Below are 18,290 nucleotides of genomic sequence, written 5' to 3' on the forward strand. Positions count from 1 at the left end.
TTTAGATCTGATCGGTCCGAGTATACCCGATTGCAGCAATCTCTCACTCTATATATTCTGTCATGTATATTACTGTTCGGGGCTAGTTCTTGGCTAGGTCTATTTAGAGGTGTTTAGGTTTGAGTCCGGGTCTATCTAATCCCGAATCCGACCCGATCCGTTGGCCTTTTGCCCTTCTCCGGCTAAGGGAAGAAGCGATCTCAGAAGCGAAGGGGGAATGGAGGGCGGAGACGATGGTGGGGCGGCGGCGGCGGCGGCCGCGGCCGCGGCGTCCGTTGACTCGAAGGACTTACAGCAGCAGAGCAAAGCCCTCGACAAGCTCACCGACCGCGTCGAAGACCGCCAGCTCGATTCCAGCCGCGTCCAGAGTGTTAGGAGACACAAATCCTTTTCCTTTTTTCTCTCTTTTTTATATCTTGTTATCTCTGTACAATTTTAAAGATTAGAAATCTTCAAAGAAGGATTTTTTACGGCTTTAAATTCTGAATCGGGCATAAAGATCCTTTTTTTTTATAACGCCTCTTGCTTGGTTGTGAAGTTTGGTTGCTAGGGATGAGTTCTCATGTTAGCGATGGGTTTTTGATGTGGATTTTCTTAGGGAAAGATTTTCTTTGTGTTATCTAGGTTTTATTTCAAGAAAAAATGTTTCTTTTTTCTATCACAGTTGTCCAAAGGGCAATTTTTATTATTTTTATTTTGTGGGGTTGGGGGGGGGGGGGGGGGGGGTTCTATTCTCTAGCTAGATTATAGTATTTCTGATATCCTTTTGCAGAAAATGAATTCTTTGATCGTATTCTCGGTTAGGTTGTTATCCATGCGTTTGTACCTAAAGATCATTGCCTCCTGTGTAGATGAACAACGATCTTGGAGACACAGAATCACCTGGGATTTTGTCACTTCCTAGGATAATTGCGCCCCCATACACCCCCCCCCCCCCCCCCCCCCCCCCCTCCCCGCTATTTATTAAAGATTGATTTTTAAGCTGGTGTGAGGATTCTGTTTTTCTTTATAAATATTTGAGCAAGATTAGATTGTTATTCACTTGCATTAATAAGTCCTTTCTTCAACTTGTCACGTTTTTGATATCATGCAGGCCATGGCAGCTCTTGCTTCATCGAAAGAAGCTGATTGGAATGCAATGAGAATGCGGTTAGTTGATATCTGTCAAATCCTTACCTGTTTAGTATCCTCAGATAGCACAGAAAAACTCTGTTGACATGGATCGTATGCCTTACTTCTTTGTGGTTCACATCTACACTTTATGTTAAAGTCATCTATGTGAAATTCTCACAAATTACAGCTACTTTGTCCCGGGTCTCTCTTTCCCTTAATTTTCCTAATGCAAGCTTTCTTTTGGGATTGTTGGATCCTCGTAACATATGTTATTCCACCGTACAGCTTTTACATTTTTATTAGTGCATTTATTACTGATGCATTCATTCTTTGTTACTTCATCTTAACGTTATGATATCTGGAATCCACCTTTTTAACTTCTATAGTTTTACAAGTTCTTTTTTTTTATTATGCAAGCTTTATTGATAGTCTTCTTTTTCTTCATGGGCCTGCCCCATGCTTTAGTTGTGATGGCTGCAATAACTTTATCATTTTAGTTTGTACATCTTCCAAGAAGCCAAAAATAAAAAGTTTTGGGTCAATGGTATCAATGAGTATCTCTCTAACTTCTGTCATATATATATTTGGAAAATCAGCAACTCTACCCATACATAGCATAAATGATATTGCCAAGAGAAACATATTACTATGATAGATGTTGATGTTTGTGCCAGTTTTATGTATATTCATACATTGTTTCTCATTGTTTAAATCTACAAGTTAGAAGAGCAATAAATCCAATTAGATCGAGTCACAAATATACCACGATTGGTCCATTGTCAGCCCCAAATTGGTCTGTGTTGCCATATCTCCTAATCGACATGTGATAAGCTACGTCGCTCCATAAGGGTGCCTAAGAAGAATCCTAAGTACGTGGGGTGAGTAGAAGCATGGGAAAGGAGCTGCATGCATGACGTGGCGAGGGGAGAGCTTTGCATGGAAAACGTGGGCTGGCTGTTGAGCTGTTGGGAGCTGGCCTGGTCAAGTGCCGAGACCTTCACAAAGCTAACGAATACGTGCAGTGAAGAATAAGTCTTACTAGCTGTTAGAGAGTGTTTTGGTTCTAGTTGTTATTGTTAGTAGGGTCCTTTATTTTCTAAGTATGATATCGAGTTTGTAGGCAAGGTTGTTATATTTTTTCTTATGTATATTTCCTACGTAGGAATGTAGAGGCAGGCAATTTTTTATCAAAGTACTTGAGGTTTGTCTCTCACCCGAAGAAAGCATTATCCAATTATCCATTTGTCATTTCCTAACTCTGATTGGGACCTATCAGTGGTATCAGAGCCAGGTTTCCAATGACAACCAACAAAGAAAGAATCGAGATGTTAGAGCAAGGGTTGGGTGGAATGCAAGATGATATGCAATGCATGGAGGTCGGAGTAGGAGATCGGCTGCAACACCTGGAGGACTCTCTTGAGGCGCTATCTGATGCAGTCCTCTCAACCAAAGGGTCCTCATCTTCTCATGCTCCTAAACGGGGAAACTATTCTCGTACGCATTATGAGGAGCCAGGATGTGGTCGGCCAAGCTTCACTCCTCGAGCAACCAAGATAAAGTTCCCACGCTATGCTGGAGATGACCCCACGGAGTGGTTCAATCGAGCGGCACAATTCATTGAGTTTCAAAGAACCGCCAATGACTTGAAGGTCTCACTTGCTTCATTTCACTTCGAAGGAGAAGCCAACCAATGGTGGCAGTGGTTGAGCAAGGCGTACAGAGAGGAGGCCCGAGCAATGACTTGGGAGGTGTTCACCGAGGAGCTATGGGCTCGTTTTGGACCCACAAACTGCGAGAAATTTGACGAGGCTTTATCGAGAGTTAAACAAAGCGGGACTTTGCACGACTACCAGAAGGAGTTTGAGAGACTGGGTAACCATGTGCAAGGTTGGACCCAAAAAGCTCTCGTGGGAACGTTCATGGGAGGTCTGAAGCCTGAGATATCTGAGGGCATTCGCATGTTCAAGCCCAAGACCCTGAAGGAGGCCATTAGTTTGGCGAGGATGAAGGATGAGCAACTCGCACGTCAACGACGATTCACGCGACCGCTACCAGCTCCAAGGATGCAGCTGGCCTCTCCTTCTGCGACTCAGACAAACCCAGCTTACCCAGTGAAGAGGCTGACTTGGGAGGAGATGCAGAAGAGGAGAGCTGACTTGGGAGGAGATGCAGAAGAGGAGAGCTCAAGGGCTCTATTTTAATTGTAACGAGAAGTTTATGGTGGGACACAAATGTCAAGGGCCACAACTGTTGCTGTTAGAAGCCAACAGCAGCACAGGCGAGATCATTTGTGAAGACATCACGGAGGAGCTACAAGGAGAGGCTGAAACCGAAGCACAACCCGAGCCTGAGATTTCGCTACATGCACTAACCGGATGGTCTACCTCACGCACCATGCGAGTCAAGGCTAGAGTCGGTCCCCATGAATTTATTGTGTTGATTGATAGTGGATCAACACATAATTTCATCAGCGAAAGGGTTGCCAATTTGCTCCGCTTACACGTTGTTCCAACAGAACCATTCACGGTGCGGGTAGCAAATGGGAACCGACTGAAGTGCCAAGGAAGATTTGAGAGAGTACGAATCAACCTCCAAGGTATACCGTTTACACTCACGCTCTATTCCCTGCCCCTTAGCGGGCTAGATCTCTGGGTGTACAATGGTTGGTAATGCTGGGGTCAATAGTTTGTAATTGGAAGCAAATGACCATGGAGTTCCAGTGGAAAATCAAGCAAGGAAGTTACAAGGTACAGATGGACAACCTATTCAAGCAGCATCACTGAAGGTAATTACAAAAGAATGCAAACAAGGGAGTTCGATGTTTGCTGTCTGCTTACAAGCGGTAGAAGAGGTACCTTCATCCAATATGCACCCAAATATGCTACAAGTCTTTGAAGCCTACGCAGATATTTTTAGTGAGCCAACCAAGTTACCTCCAGTCCGCGAAGTTGACCATCACATACCTCTCAAGGAAGGTACCGAGCCTATCAATGTTAGGCCCTACAAGTATGCCTATTTTCAAAGAGCTAAAATTGAAAAACAAGTTCAAGACATGCTTAAATTGGGGCTTATAAAATCTAGTACCGGTCTTTTTTCTTTCCTTGTGTTTTTAGTCAAGGAAAAGGATAGAACTTGGCGGTTCTATACTGACTATAGGGCCCTTAACGCGGTCACTATTAAAGATCGCTTTTCCATCCCAACAATTGATGACATGCTAGATGAACTCCATGGTGCCTCATATTTTACCAAACTAGACTTGAGGGTTGGTTACCGCCAGGTTCGGGTACATCCCCTGGCATTTCAAAAACAGCCTTTTGTACCTACAATGGTCACTATGAATATTTAGTCATGCCCTTTGGCTTGTGCAATGCCCCATCTACTTTCCAAGCTATTATTAATTCAATTTTTTGCCCTTATCTCCGAAAATTCATATTAGTTTTCTTTGATGATATTCTAGTTTATAGCCCCAATTGGGACATGCATCTTGAACATGTGAAGCAGGCTTTTGAAATTCTTAGGCAGCACCAATTTTTTATTAAGGCTAGCAAGTGTGCTTTTGGGCAACACGAATTGGTTTATCTTGGGCATATCGTGACACATCAAGGAGTAAAGGTGGATCAAGGCAAAATTGAGGCTATGATCAAATGGCCCTGTCCTACTAACATTTTCGAATTGCGTGGGTTTTTGGGACTTACAGGATATTATAGAAAAATTGTGCAGCATTATGGAGTGATAGCTCGTCCACTCACCAATCTCTTAAAGAAAAGCTAGTTCAAATGGAGTGAGGAAGCCGAAGCTGCCTTTCTTAAGCTCAAACAGGCCATGACCACCACGCCTACTCCAGCCATGCCCAATTTCAATGATTCTTTCACTATAGAAACGGATGCCTCAGGTGAAGGAATAGGCGCTATCCTTACCCAACAAGGCAAACCGATTGCGTTCATGAGTAAGGCTTTGGGAGTCTTAAAAAAATCGTGGTCTACGTACGCAAAGGAGATGCTGGCCATACTTGAAGCAATTCGCACTTGGCGGCCATATTTGCTTGGGAAGAAGTTTTTCATTCAGACGGATCAACGCAGCCTTAAGTATCTCTTGGAGCAATGCATTGTCACACCTGAACAACAAAAGTGGGTGGCCAAATTGCTCAGTTATGACTATGAGATTGTGTACCGCCGGGGACGCGAAAATTTTGCTGTTGATGCACTGTCTAGAGTACCTGGCAGTCCAATCCTTAACCAATTGTTTGTGCCGCAGGTTATTTTATGGGAGGATATTAAAGAGGCCGCCAAAGACCACCCATACATGGCCCATGTGACTCTCCTAGCGCAGACACAACCAAGAACCCCCTATACATGGAGGGATGGACTGGTATTTTACAAAAACAGAGTGGTGGTACTTCCCAACACTTCTCTCATCAACCAGTTGTTGCAGGAGTTCCATGACACCAAGATTGGAGGCCATTCGGGTGGACTAAGAACTTTCAAGCGCCTATCTCAACAGTTCTATTAGCCTTCCATGCATAAAGACCGTTCGAGACTATGTGGCGACTTGCGAAATTTGCCAGCGAACCAAGACAAAAACTCTGTCTCCAGCAGGACTCCTCCAACTGTTACCCATTTCGTGCTAAGTTTGGGACGACATTTCATTGGATTTTATTGAGGGACTCCCTTCATCCCACGGCAAGGACACCATTCTAGTGTTAGTGGATCGACTCAGTAAGTATGTTCATTTTTTGGCACTAGCTCATCCATTTACAGCGAAGATGGTGGTTGAGAAATTTGTTGACGGCATAGTCAAGCTCCACGGAATGCCAAAAACCATTAACAGCGACCGTGACCCCATCTTCATCAGCAAATTCTGGCATGAGTTCTTTAAGCTGTCAGGAACACAATTGAAGATGAGTTCGGCTTACCCCCCACAAACGGATGGGCAGACTGAGGTAGTAAACCGATGTGTCGAGCAATATATGCACTGCTTCGTCCACCAGCAACCACGCAAAAGCACCTTTTTACCATGGGCAGAATTTTGGTTTAACACCGCTTATCATGCGTCAACGGGGATGACTCCTTTTCAAGCTCTCTACGGCAGGTTACCTCCAACAATTCCATGGTACCCAGAGTGGCTCCTCCCCAGTTGATGAACTCGACCAGAAGCTTGTGGCACGAGATGAGTTGCTGCGGCAACTAAAACAGAATTTGAGTGTGGCTACAAATCGAATGAAGCAGGTGGCAGACCGAAAAAGAAGGGATGTGTCATTCGAAGGAGGAGATTTAGTCTTCCTTAAACTTCAACCTTATCATCAACACTCAGCCTACAAACGTGCTCACCAGGCAAGCCGATTCTATGGGCCTTATCAGGTTGAGAAACGAGTGGGGAATGTTGCCTATAAGTTAAAGCTTCCTGAAGGCACACGGGTGCATCCAGTCTTCCATGTGTCATTGCTTAAAAAAATGATTGGCGAAGGATCGACGGCAAGCACTGAATTGCCACCTATCACTGATGATGGAGCGGTTGTCTTGGAGTTTATTCTCGACACACATTGGGTTAAACGGGGGCCTAAGTTCATCGAGGAGAGTTTGGTCAAAAGGAAGCGGCTGCCAACTGAAGATGCTACGTGGGAAGATGTTGTGGAATTGGTGAATCAATTTCCTGGTGTGGACCTTGGGGACAAGGTTCCACCCGAAGAAGGGGGTAATGATAAGCTACGTCGCTCCATAAGGGTGCCTAACAAGAATCCTAAGTACGTGGGGTGAGTAGAAGCATGGGAAAGGAGCTGCATGCATGACGTGGCGAGGGGAGAGCTTTGCATGGAAAACGTGGGCTGGCTGTTGAGCTGTTGGGAGCTGGCCTGGTCAAGTGCCGAGACCTTCATGAAGCTAACGGATGCGTGCAGTGAAGAATAAGTCTTACTAGCTGTTAGAGAGTGTTTCGGTTCTAATTGTTACTGTTAGTAGGGTCCTTTAATTTCGAAGTATGATATCGAGTTTGTAGGCAAGGTTGTTATATTTTTTCTTATTTATATTTCCTATGTAGGAATGTAGAGGCAGGCAATTTTTAATCAAAGTACTTGAGGTTTGTCTCTCACCCGAAGAGAGCTTTATCTGTCTCTCACCCGAAGAGAGCTTTATCCAATTATCTATTTGTCATTTCCTAACTCTGATTGGGACCTATCAACATGGGCCATGGGTTGGCTTTGCTCTGTTTAGCATTTATAACGATCCATAAGCTCACCCGTAAAGCTTAGTCAGAAGTTATTATTCGGGTTTCTTGGCCGTATATAAGAGTCCAAGATCTCTCTAGTGCACAACAATATGAGACTAAACATATGCTTACACAAGTCCTCACAGCCGGTATGCCTAATGTTATAATCTTTGGTACATATTGATGCTTATCACTTCAAATATATGAGTACAAGTTGATGTACATTGATACTAACTGGCACAGATGCTACAAAGTTATGCACCCTTGTACCATGCTGAAAACCTGCAAGCATGATTCATGTTTTAGATCTATATGGTACGGATGGGAACTTTAGTCCTTGCTGGATTTTTTGTTGTTGCATGTTTTTCATTCATTATCTCCACATTGGAACTAATTCACTAGTTTATTAATGATATCATTGTATGTTTTTTCTAAATGTTGCTTGTCTTCTCTTCTGGTCATCTCTCCTACTATGATGCTAAATAGGCTAGTGATCTCACCGACATGTCCATCTTTATTTGTTAGTCTTTTAGAAGACTAGAAAAACCAAGAAACAATATGTCATTTGTTGTAGCAAAAAAACAAATGTCTGACTTCTCGTACTCACTATGTTCAACAAATATTACTAATTTTATTTCTTTGGGTAATATATAATATGATTATTGAAGTGTCAGTTAGATTGTTGGCAACCTTGTCTTTCAAGAGTGGATTAATCGTAATATTGTACCAAGGTTTTGGTGACTTCTTGTTGATATGGGTGTTTCTCTTCTATGAGTGAACCAAGCATTTTGAGATTAATATTATTGGTACCATCGTTGCCTTGCATCTTGCTTTTATTATTCTCCAAATCCTTAGCTTTCAAACTATTTCATGAAGCCCCAGAATCTCTAGCTCTTCACCTTCTAATAAGTCAAACTCTGTCCAACATCCAACACGAGTCTTGATGGAGTTGATGCAGCCAATGGCTGCAATGTGCAAAAAAAAAAAAAAAAAAAAAAAAAAAAATCTCTACCTCAGGCCTTTGCTTTCAATGACTGCAACGTGCAAAAAATTCTCTACCTTAAGTCTTTGCCTTCTATGATGTGAATCTGGCTAGTGATGTCACCATTACTTCATTTTCCTTGATCTTCCCTTATTAACTAACAAGAAGGAAGACCAGTAAACAGGCTAACAACATGCCTCCCAATTGAGTGCTGAAACATGGTAACTATGATATGGTACTGGTCCCATGGTTGCTTGGTTCTGATGACTGCTTGTTGGTTATGGATTTATTCTTCGCTACTTCCAATAATGACAATTAAGATGCCCTTTAGATTGCCGGCAACCTGGTCTTCCAATATTGAGCTAAGCTCCTTGTTTTGCAGATTTTTAATATAGCATTTCCCCTCTAAATAACCTTACTTTTACTAGGAAGCATACTGACATTGGGTATGCTGGCCTCAGTGTTTGACTGAAATGTTACTAGAATAATAGAATTTCAATTCTTTGATTTAGGAGCAAGTGTAGGCGAGATAAATTGAAAACAATTAATTTAGGCCCAGACTTCTGTTCGTTCCCAGCCTACTGCTATTTAAACTGGAAGAATCTCCTCGCCAGATAAATTTGAGATACCTGAACAATTGAAGGTACAGATCATTCAATTTATACTGTCCTACCAGATTTGCAAAATGTGCCTGTATGGCCAGTCTTATTCACGGTGCACTGGGTAATTCTTCATAATATACCATGAATTCAGTCTAAACTGATGTAACTTGCCTTCAGGGAGAAGGAACTGGCTGCTGTCAAGATCAATCTGACCGATGTAGACATCATCGCCAATGAGCTTGAGGTGAAAACCTTTCCTTTCTCATTCTCACTTCTTAGCTGATGACCTTGCCAGTAATACCCCACCATTCTATGCAGTTGGACAAGAAAGTGGCAGAGAGAACACTGAGGGAGCACAAAGGCGATGCTGTTGCTGCCATTCGCTCTTTACTGCACTAGAAGTTTGCATGACACATTCCTTTGGTTCCATTTTTGTAATCACGCAATATGGTCAGGCAATCGGCTATAAATCCTGATATTTTAAATTTATATGGGAAAAGAACTAGTTTCTTGCTCCAGTATTTACTCCATTTTTTTTTGCACGAAACATCAATCTCTTGTACCGGGAAATATGAAGTGACTATATATTTTGTTTAGTTTCTCTGTACTTGTTGATTTCTGTCAAACTTCAAATTTTGGGGTTTGTTAGTTTCTATAGCTGAATCTGTTTTACTTGAAGCTCAGTCTAGATTCCATGTATTGGGGCTTAAGCCTATTCTCCTGATATTCTTGGACCTCTGACTGGATGTCTCAATTCTTGTCATTTATCTCTGATATGCCTATTCGAGTAGCTCGCAAGTTGGTAAACAGGTGCCTCCAAAGAAATTAATTTCAGAAATATGCCTGTATGCTCCATGAGACTTTTTTTTTTCAGATTTCTGCATGTACAACCTTATAACATGCCTAATTATGTATTTATCTCTGCAAAATTGCAATTTATACATTTATTCCTAGATCAAGTTCTTTTTATATATTTGTCCCTGTTATCACTCTCTATTAGAAAGCATCATTAAAGTGTTATTAAATTTATAAAATGGTATTTTTACCCTCATGGAACTAGCACTAAAAAATTAAAATATTTAGTGATAAATAGAAACAATGATTTATTTTACTTTTTGAAATTTTCCCTTTTTGACAAAATTTGACAAAACATATTCATCATTTTATTCGTTTAAAAATTTTCAAAGCTTTACTATTTACAATATTTGAAATATATTAATTTAAAATGTAGATCCAGGCAATTTCAAATTAACAATTAAAATAAAATTTATAGCTATATATATTTTTTCATTGATAAAAAGATAAAACTAAATATAGTTCATTTTGCTTATGGATAGCTTCAAATTTTTAATGCTAAACATATTAATTTTATTTTAAAATAACTAAAACATATCAATTTAAGTTATTTTAAATAATGAAGTTTGAAAATATTCAAATAAAAAAATAAAGTATATCTTTTTTTTGTGAAAGGAGAATATACATTTTTTATTAAAAAATGTAGGAAATAAAAAATTTCCTACATTTTATTAAAAAACCCATGTAAAATACGAAAAAACCATTTTCCCACAAACTGAATATTGTGGTATTTTTTTTACCGAAAATACCTTTAAGCTGTCCTGATTTCCTTAATATCTATTTTTAATAATTAATTTTAAACTATCAAAAATTAGTAAAATATAAAATTATGGTAATTTTAATATAAAAATATAATAATAACTATTAAAAAGTACCACAATATAAAAAAGTTGTATAACTACTAAAAATTCAACCCAATAAATATTTTTAATGCATATTTTTAAAAAAATTTAAATAGCTATTAAAAATTATGCATATGATGTTTTATAGATATTCTACACAACTTTATTAAAGGCGTGACAAATATTTTAAATAATTTTTCTAGAAAAGCAAATACTCAACCAAACATGCACTCTAAAAAGTGTTTCCTATGTCATTTTTTCATGATTACCCAAATATGTAAAAACTACTTTCTCAAGTATTATATATTCATACATCAATTTTTCAAAAAATACACTGGTGAAATAAAATTCTTCCCACGAATCAAACGAGTCCTAAAAATGCTGCTTGCAATCAATTAAACCTATTCTAGATAGCCCCAACAATGCACACATTACTATTCTTCCTGATGACAAATTCATGGAGGAAAGAAAAGAAAATTTAAAAATTGCAGTAAAGCTTGTACCATGCTATAATACAATATTTACGTAGGGCTCTGATGGATCTTCTTTACAAGCAGCCCAACCACCAAAACTCACTAGCCTAAGGCGTAACTTATGCGAAGATAATTTTTTTTTAAAAAAGCCTCATCTCGTGTTATGGTTGATCCAAGGCAATTTTACAATTGGCTGATTAATTTTTCACAAAAAGTGACAGGTCAGCACAGCAATTCGGCAGTCACAGAGCTAGCTGCATGCTGCTTGATTAGAATGTACACAGCTGAGCTGTGCTCACTAATGAAGACAGTCCTGCAGCACTCATAGGATCTGTAGCTCACTGTAGTTGCATGCGACGATGGAATGAACAATGCTTCTCATTAGATCCATGGCTGATGCACGGACTGGCAAATAAATCTTTCAGTTTGATAACCTCATTCCTGAACACTCACTCTTGCATTACCCTGGTTAGTGTTGCTAGGTACAGAGCGTTGCACTTGAGATTGGACAGCATACTGCCTCTGCAAATCTTTAAATCTTTCTAGCAGCTCCTGGAAACTTGGCCGCAAGTTTGGTTCACTGTTTGCAGAAGTACAAAAAAGCAGGTAATTTTGAGAGAGAGAAAGAGAGCATCTGGGCAAAATTTGTTCATAGAAAAGGAAAGCAAACCTATGCCAACAACTCTCAATAATTGACACCCACTGTGGATCCAGGTCCTTCGGGAGCTCCAACCTTTGGTTCATAAAACCTACTGCTCCAATGACCTGGATGATGAAGTCATTCAAAAGGCAAAAGAATCAGAATTGCAATGTACAAGCCTTTAAACAAGGTCTAGGACCCTAACTTCTTAATTGAATTTATCTGGCAGCAATTGATTTCAAAACTATATGCAGGTCAAATTTGTTTCCCTAGAATTGCATGTTATGAATAAGAAAAACAGTTTAATATCGAAGTTAGCAAAATTGCAGCATATTTCTGCATGTTGCCTTACCATTCTAGGTGAAATCAGATGAAGATTATGTAATACAACATTACGACAAATTTTTGATTTGTCCTCTTTTAGATAGTGCTCTTTCAATCAACAATATATGGACAAGAACAAAGCCTGGATTTGTGATTTAGTCTAAATATTATAACAGTCAAAGATAAGAATTGAATGCAAAGTGAACCAGAGATGTAATCAGAATATAAGGAAGCATCTAGCCAATAGCATAGAAGAGGCATCTTAGATCAGCAAATATGCAATATGTTTTTTGTAATTATTCTGAAGATATCAATAAGCTCCCAAACAATGAAAAAAAACAAAAAGATACTGTACCAAGTCATGATTGATAGTAAATTATGATGTCAAATATGTAAAAATTTAGGGTGTATTCGTACATGCATTGTATGATTAATCCGTTAAAGCAAAAAAAAAAAAAAAGTAAAAATTTCTTGTTAGTTGGATGAAAGTAAACGCAAGCTACTTGATATTAGGACAAATGGCAGAACTTCAGCAGGGAATTACCTGCACTGAATTGAGATTTTCCCAAGGAATCTTCTCGGTGACAAGTTCCCATAGTATTACCCCATAGCTATACACATCAGACCTGTTTTCCAGAAAAAAGAAAAAAAAGAGAAAAGAAAGACCCCGTTCAAGCAACAAGTGGAACATTGAACCAACGACATGCTAAGATAATATTGAGATCTCAACCTACTTTTCATCTGAAGGCTCATTTCGTAGAACTTCTGGAGCCATCCATTGTGGCTGAAAATAGGAAAATGGTCAGTTTTTAGCTTAAGATAAATAATTAGATGTCCAGAAGTTATCATTGGCTGATAATTAATTTGGTACCAAAGAAGACTCGAAATAACGAAACTAGTATGAGTTGTTTGTGCAAATACCGTTCCTTTCCCGGTTCTTGTTGTCAGATATGTTTCACGCTTCAGACGTGAAAGACCAAAATCCCCAACCTGTTCACCACAAACAAAGCAAAATGAGGATATAATATACATACGATGTGGTACACCTATATCTTTAAGAAGTAAAAACACACCTTCACAGTCCAATTCTTATCAACTAACAGATTTGATGACTTCAAATCACGATGAATAATAAGCGGGTTGCAATGATGAAGATAATTCATGCCCCTTGCCTGTTGAAGGATAAGAAAGAACATATTATAATCAATAATGGTTTGCAATTTCAAGCTACATAATTCATTGCAACATAAGCAAAATCAAACTGAAACTTCGAATGCCAAGGTGGCTTTGCTGCAAAAAAAAGACCTTTTTCATCCTCTTAACAAATCTATCTTCTAAATGTCTAGTTCAACACATGCAGTAGTCTGGGAAATGACCAAAGGAAAATAAAATTTTGGAGTGATAAGAATACCCTTTTCGAAGTTTAACAGTTTGATTCCTTGATCAATATTCTTAAACCAGATCTATAAATAGAATTAAATGTCAGTAAATCCTTTTCTAATCTATATATAAAAATATACTCACAATATCTAAAGCCATGTGAATGCGTCGTTTCCAATCCAATCTTTTGCTGTTTCTTTGAAGCAACCGAAACAAACTCCCACTGCATTTGGAATAGATATCAACCAAAGAGCAATAATGTAGAAACTTTTCTATTCAATCATAAGTTAGATACAGATAATAGCTGTCTTCTTGAAAATGAAGTCTATAACTGTAATCACCCAATCTACCATGTACATCTCAATGCTGAATTTCCAGACCATATCATCTGATGTAGCTACACTCTGAACTACTCTGAAGGTTTATACATGTGGGGTTAACAATGAATATTTATTGACCTTTTGTTATGCCAATCACTATTTAAATGGTTAATACTTATTTGTTCAATCAATAACTTTCACCTCGTGGGCTGCAGTTTGACGCAGTTACAATGAACATGCCATCTAAGTAGCCACACAAGTAAATGCAAATATCCTTACAAGGGTCAGTCCCCACGGCAAGTGAAAGTTTTTTTTTTTTTTTTGCAATTAGCATGCACAAGAATATTGCTTTTGATCACTTTGCAGCTAAAATGATAAGACCGAAACTGGGTGATACTGCTTGAGAATTGTGAAGATATTGTTTCTGTAGAGTTTAGGAGAAGAATAATTTTTCATGGATGATGATCGGACATCATGTCATGATGTGCCGAGGGCTATGAATCTTAGGAATTTACTTGATCTGGTTGTAGTCATTTCTGTAGTCAAGTTTTAGATTTTCTTCTATTTTTTGGTTAGTTTTAGCCTTTAGTGGGTCATTTGAAATCAAGGGCTCAGATCAAATGATCTCTGGTTTTATTTGATAGCTGTATGAACCAAATTACTGTATCAGTACAGTTCATGGCACTGTTTGCACTACAGTAACTGTGAGCCGCAACCATGCCATATGGGGGATAGTTTTGGGATTACAAAAGATTGTTAGGGTTTCCTTTTCTTTTAAGTTTGGGTCTTAGACATAATCAGCTTTTTCCCTCTTGTCGTGTGATTCTGCAACGACGGTGTGAGACCTTCAAACCCTAAATCTGGTTCCTACATCTTGGAGTCTGGTAGCATCTTTCCTATCCTTTCACTACTTGCTGCTACTTTCAGTTTTGCTTCTATTCATTATTTTCTGTGGCCTGGATGCTCTGTTGTTACTGCTGTCAACTAAATCTGCAGTAGAACCATCTTAGACAATCATAGCTTGCAGATCTAATAACAAAGAAAGCTATTCCCTTGCCTTTTTGCCACCGCTAGCCATCTGTGTTAAGGCAAACAGCTACCTATCAGGGTCTATTTTCAGGTCAGATCAGGACTGTCATCACAGTACACCCTGTTCTAGTATTGCGGTGAGCCTAACAGCCTTCCATCACAACCCATGGTTAATCCCTGAAAAACCTTAACCTGCAGCCCCTAACACCACTTGCTTCTGAGATCCGTATTATTGCAAAAACAAATCTGCTGTTACCATCTTTGTTATTTCTCCTCCATATATCCTTATAAGCCACCAACTGACCCCTCTTTCCATCCAAAAACATGGCTGATTGCTTTGCTGCATTTAAAACTCTAAACTTGCTGCCAAACTGGAATTTCCAGCAACCTATAGATTTATGCCTTGCTTCCCTTGACCCTATTCCCTAGACCCTATAGACCCCTGCCATCTACACTGTCCTCCATTGCAAGAGCTCAGTTATTATTCCACAAACACTATTGTGGATGGCTTGCAAAACAAGAACTAAAGACTAAGCTTGATCCTGAAAACTTGGCCTGATATCATGTTAGAAACATTCAGATGGTTGGAGCACCTCTTGAGCAATGAAGTTGCTTTTCATATTAAGGCAACTCCATAGACTTCCTTGACAGGCCTATCTTACATATATTTGTCTGTGCCTATGTCATATCATTGTGTTTCATTTGACTATTTGGTTCTTTTGTTCATTTAGGGTGAACAACTCCTTCACTCTATCAGAAGTTATCATCTTGTCCTTCATCTAGACTCTTTGCAAGTCTAAAGGAATTTTAAAGGGTTTGCTCATGGTTGCATGAGCTTAAACTGAACCTAACAAGGTAAACCTCCTTATCAACAAGTAGCCATACAAGTTTAATGGAAGGCCCCCCTCTTGCCTTATTTCCCTTAGCTAGGAATTCAGCACCGTTGTAGAGGGTCAACGCTTAGTTACCAGAAGCAGGTGAAGAAGCAGATTTGGATGATGGTATGGGGAAGTGAGTTTCTTAAGAGAAATGAATAAGGAACACAAAGGAATTGAGTATAGGATGAGCTTCTGGAGAAATTTGGAAGGAGGTTATCCACTGCAAGTTGAAGTTTCCTGCTGCTAACGATTGGCATCAAGCTTACAATCGACTATAAAACCTGCCTCACCCTTCCATGTAACCTTCTTAACTTAGAGTTTTGCTCTATAGCTGACCCCAGATTTGGCCATGAGTCAAGGACAAATGACAACAGTGATCTGTTTCAGGTTTTTTTTTTTTTTTTCAGATTTTGGTTTAAGAGGGATAGGGGTGGGTGTCTGGGCTCTGTACCCAGCTTTAAATCGTGCATACACTGTTTTCAATTCAAATACTCGCTACTTCTTAAAACTTGTCAAAATGAAATATAATACAATTATGCTATACTACATTGATCTCTAGGAGATAAAGGTAAAAATTAAAACCATAATGACCTTGCTATATGAAAAGAGCTCAAAGTTATTTTGAACTGACCAATTTAGAATACCTATACTGGTTTCATGCTCATTACACAATAGATCTTAGGACAACTTCATAATAATATTAGAGTGGAAAGAAATTGGTTCAAATTATACTCATCAAAATAGATCCCTAATTAGAAACTTTAGGTAACCAGGACAAACTGCTTTACTTCACAACAGAGCTGTGATGAAGGGTTATCCATTTACCTAGACTCGGAACCTTTTCTAAAAGGAATAACAAATTTCATTTGTTAAGATAAAGACACGACCTGACACCTTCTGTTGCAACTAAATTTAAGTTCTGATTTATAAACAAGCTGAAGTGTCTTCTCAAACAGTCCCAAGTATATAGCTAACAGGAAAAAAAAATACCAAGCAATCCCAAAGATGGAGTTCAGGTTGTTTTTCTTTTTGAAATTTATAGGTGAAGTGAAGAACAAACCGTGGAAGGAACTCTGTCACAATGCATAGTCTCTGAGGAGAAGTAACTGCACCCATAAAGAGTAGTATATTTGGATGCCTTAGCCTCTTCATCAGCGATACCTTCACCCATAAAACTATATTTAGATGATACCAGCAACATGAGCTATTGGCTACTAAATTTTGAGATTTGAAGATGGTTTTAAAGCAAAATTATTCCACAACAATGCATATAATAGCTCGCCGTAACGGTGCTCACCGCTCCGTACCACGCCTACTGCTCTGTACTAGGCATACCATATTGTACTGTACTGGTACTGAACCGAGACTTGGTACGGAAAGGTGTATGGAGTCTCAGTATGCCAAACAGACCCCTGTACTAAGTATACTAATATCGTACCAACATGGGTACCAGTATGAAATCGGATACAAAGACGGCAAACCTTGCATGAAGCAATAAATGTAAATGGTTGATCATGGTCAATTTACTTATATCGTAGAAGGGGCATACAATCAATTCTCCATCCACCAAAAAATAGCATCATGTTCTTATAGAATTAAATTCATCTAAAACTTAAAAATAAAAATATTTTTAGAGCCTAATGTAAATACTCCTTGGAGGATTGATGTCTGATGAAGAGGAACCCTTATGGATAATGATCCAGATAGATTGTCCATGTTGAATTCAATAATACCCAGAGCTACAATGGCTGTGCTCTCACATTAATCTAACTTGAGATTCCACATGTCAGCTTTCTAGGTTAAAGCTCAAGTTTTCAATTTTCAAATTGCAAACTTTACATGTCTAAGATAAATGCAAATTATAAGTAAATCAATTTTTTTCATTTTGAAGGATACGAATCCTTCAAAGCTCTTTGTGATTGTATTATGTGAACTAGATAATGAAAATTATAGTTTCGTTATTTTATATTAGCACTTCTGGGGAAAAGAGAGAATGATAAACTGAGCCATCAAAAAAGAGTGGCTGCACAAAAGCCATCAACGACGATGAAAATTAATCTCAGCAGCTGAAAGTACAGGTAAAATCAAAAGCTATCAGAATCAGCAGATAGTTTTAATCTTCAAGGATGGAATACCGCTATGAACTGCTATAGATATTCTGGTAGACAGAAGTCTAAATTCCAACAGGCTTAGGCTTGAATCTGTAAAATTAACAAATCAATTCAGGTGTGATACTATCCTTCTCTTTGACATGCATTCACATGTAAGATGCACACAGGTGCAAGTAACGACATAGCAACTTCTTGAACAAATTGAGTATCTCTCTATTAGACGAATCACTTGTAACCCCTAAATGATTCATGTATCAATGTTATAACTTAAATAACATGCTAGAAGATGATGTTTTAAAACCAAGATTCAGCTTCTTAAATATGTCGAATCGTAAAGGTAATCACAGATCCTTATTCTTTGAGAGATGCAAGCTTAGTTTTGAAAGTTACCTCTTGTCTAAAGGAAAGTATGACTTCATCAGAATATTCCTGCTTTGAGAATACTTTAACGGCCACATCCTGCAATGAAATAAGATACTTTAGCTCCATAGTGTAAGGTTAACAACAATTCAACCAGTATAACTGCTTCATTGCAAGTCC

General features: G+C 38.8%; 2 protein-coding genes across 5 annotated transcripts in view; one reads left to right on the plus strand and one right to left on the minus strand.

Moving 5' to 3' along the window:
• The first annotated feature begins 82 nt into the window (after nucleotides 1–82).
• Nucleotides 83–9,652, plus strand: LOC103721019 (huntingtin-interacting protein K-like). Its single transcript, XM_008811042.4, has 4 exons — nucleotides 83–370; nucleotides 1,094–1,149; nucleotides 9,076–9,142; nucleotides 9,217–9,652. The coding sequence occupies exons 1-4, from the start codon at nucleotides 218–220 to the stop codon at nucleotides 9,295–9,297; spliced, it is 357 nt and encodes a 118-aa protein (XP_008809264.1). The 5' UTR covers nucleotides 83–217; the 3' UTR covers nucleotides 9,298–9,652.
• Nucleotides 9,653–10,980: 1,328 nt separating this feature from the next.
• Nucleotides 10,981–18,290, minus strand: part of LOC103721017 (probable serine/threonine-protein kinase SIS8) — a 45,276-nt gene continuing 37,966 nt past the window's right edge. For all 4 annotated transcript variants that reach the window (XM_008811041.4, XM_008811040.4, XM_026809990.2 and 1 more), the window contains 9 exons: nucleotides 18,141–18,209; nucleotides 16,700–16,800; nucleotides 13,557–13,635; nucleotides 13,106–13,204; nucleotides 12,954–13,022; nucleotides 12,767–12,816; nucleotides 12,577–12,658; nucleotides 11,739–11,833; nucleotides 10,981–11,648 (listed from right to left, as the gene is read on the minus strand). In XM_008811041.4, coding sequence (XP_008809263.2) covers nucleotides 11,504–11,648; nucleotides 11,739–11,833; nucleotides 12,577–12,658; nucleotides 12,767–12,816; nucleotides 12,954–13,022; nucleotides 13,106–13,204; nucleotides 13,557–13,635; nucleotides 16,700–16,800; nucleotides 18,141–18,209 — 789 coding nt within the window. In that variant the 3' untranslated portion in view covers nucleotides 10,981–11,503. The remainder of the gene's footprint in view (nucleotides 11,649–11,738; nucleotides 11,834–12,576; nucleotides 12,659–12,766; nucleotides 12,817–12,953; nucleotides 13,023–13,105; nucleotides 13,205–13,556; nucleotides 13,636–16,699; nucleotides 16,801–18,140; nucleotides 18,210–18,290) is intronic.

Source organism: Phoenix dactylifera, chromosome 1, assembly GCF_009389715.1.
Source record: "Phoenix dactylifera cultivar Barhee BC4 chromosome 1, palm_55x_up_171113_PBpolish2nd_filt_p, whole genome shotgun sequence".
Classification (NCBI taxonomy): domain Eukaryota; kingdom Viridiplantae; phylum Streptophyta; class Magnoliopsida; order Arecales; family Arecaceae; genus Phoenix; species Phoenix dactylifera.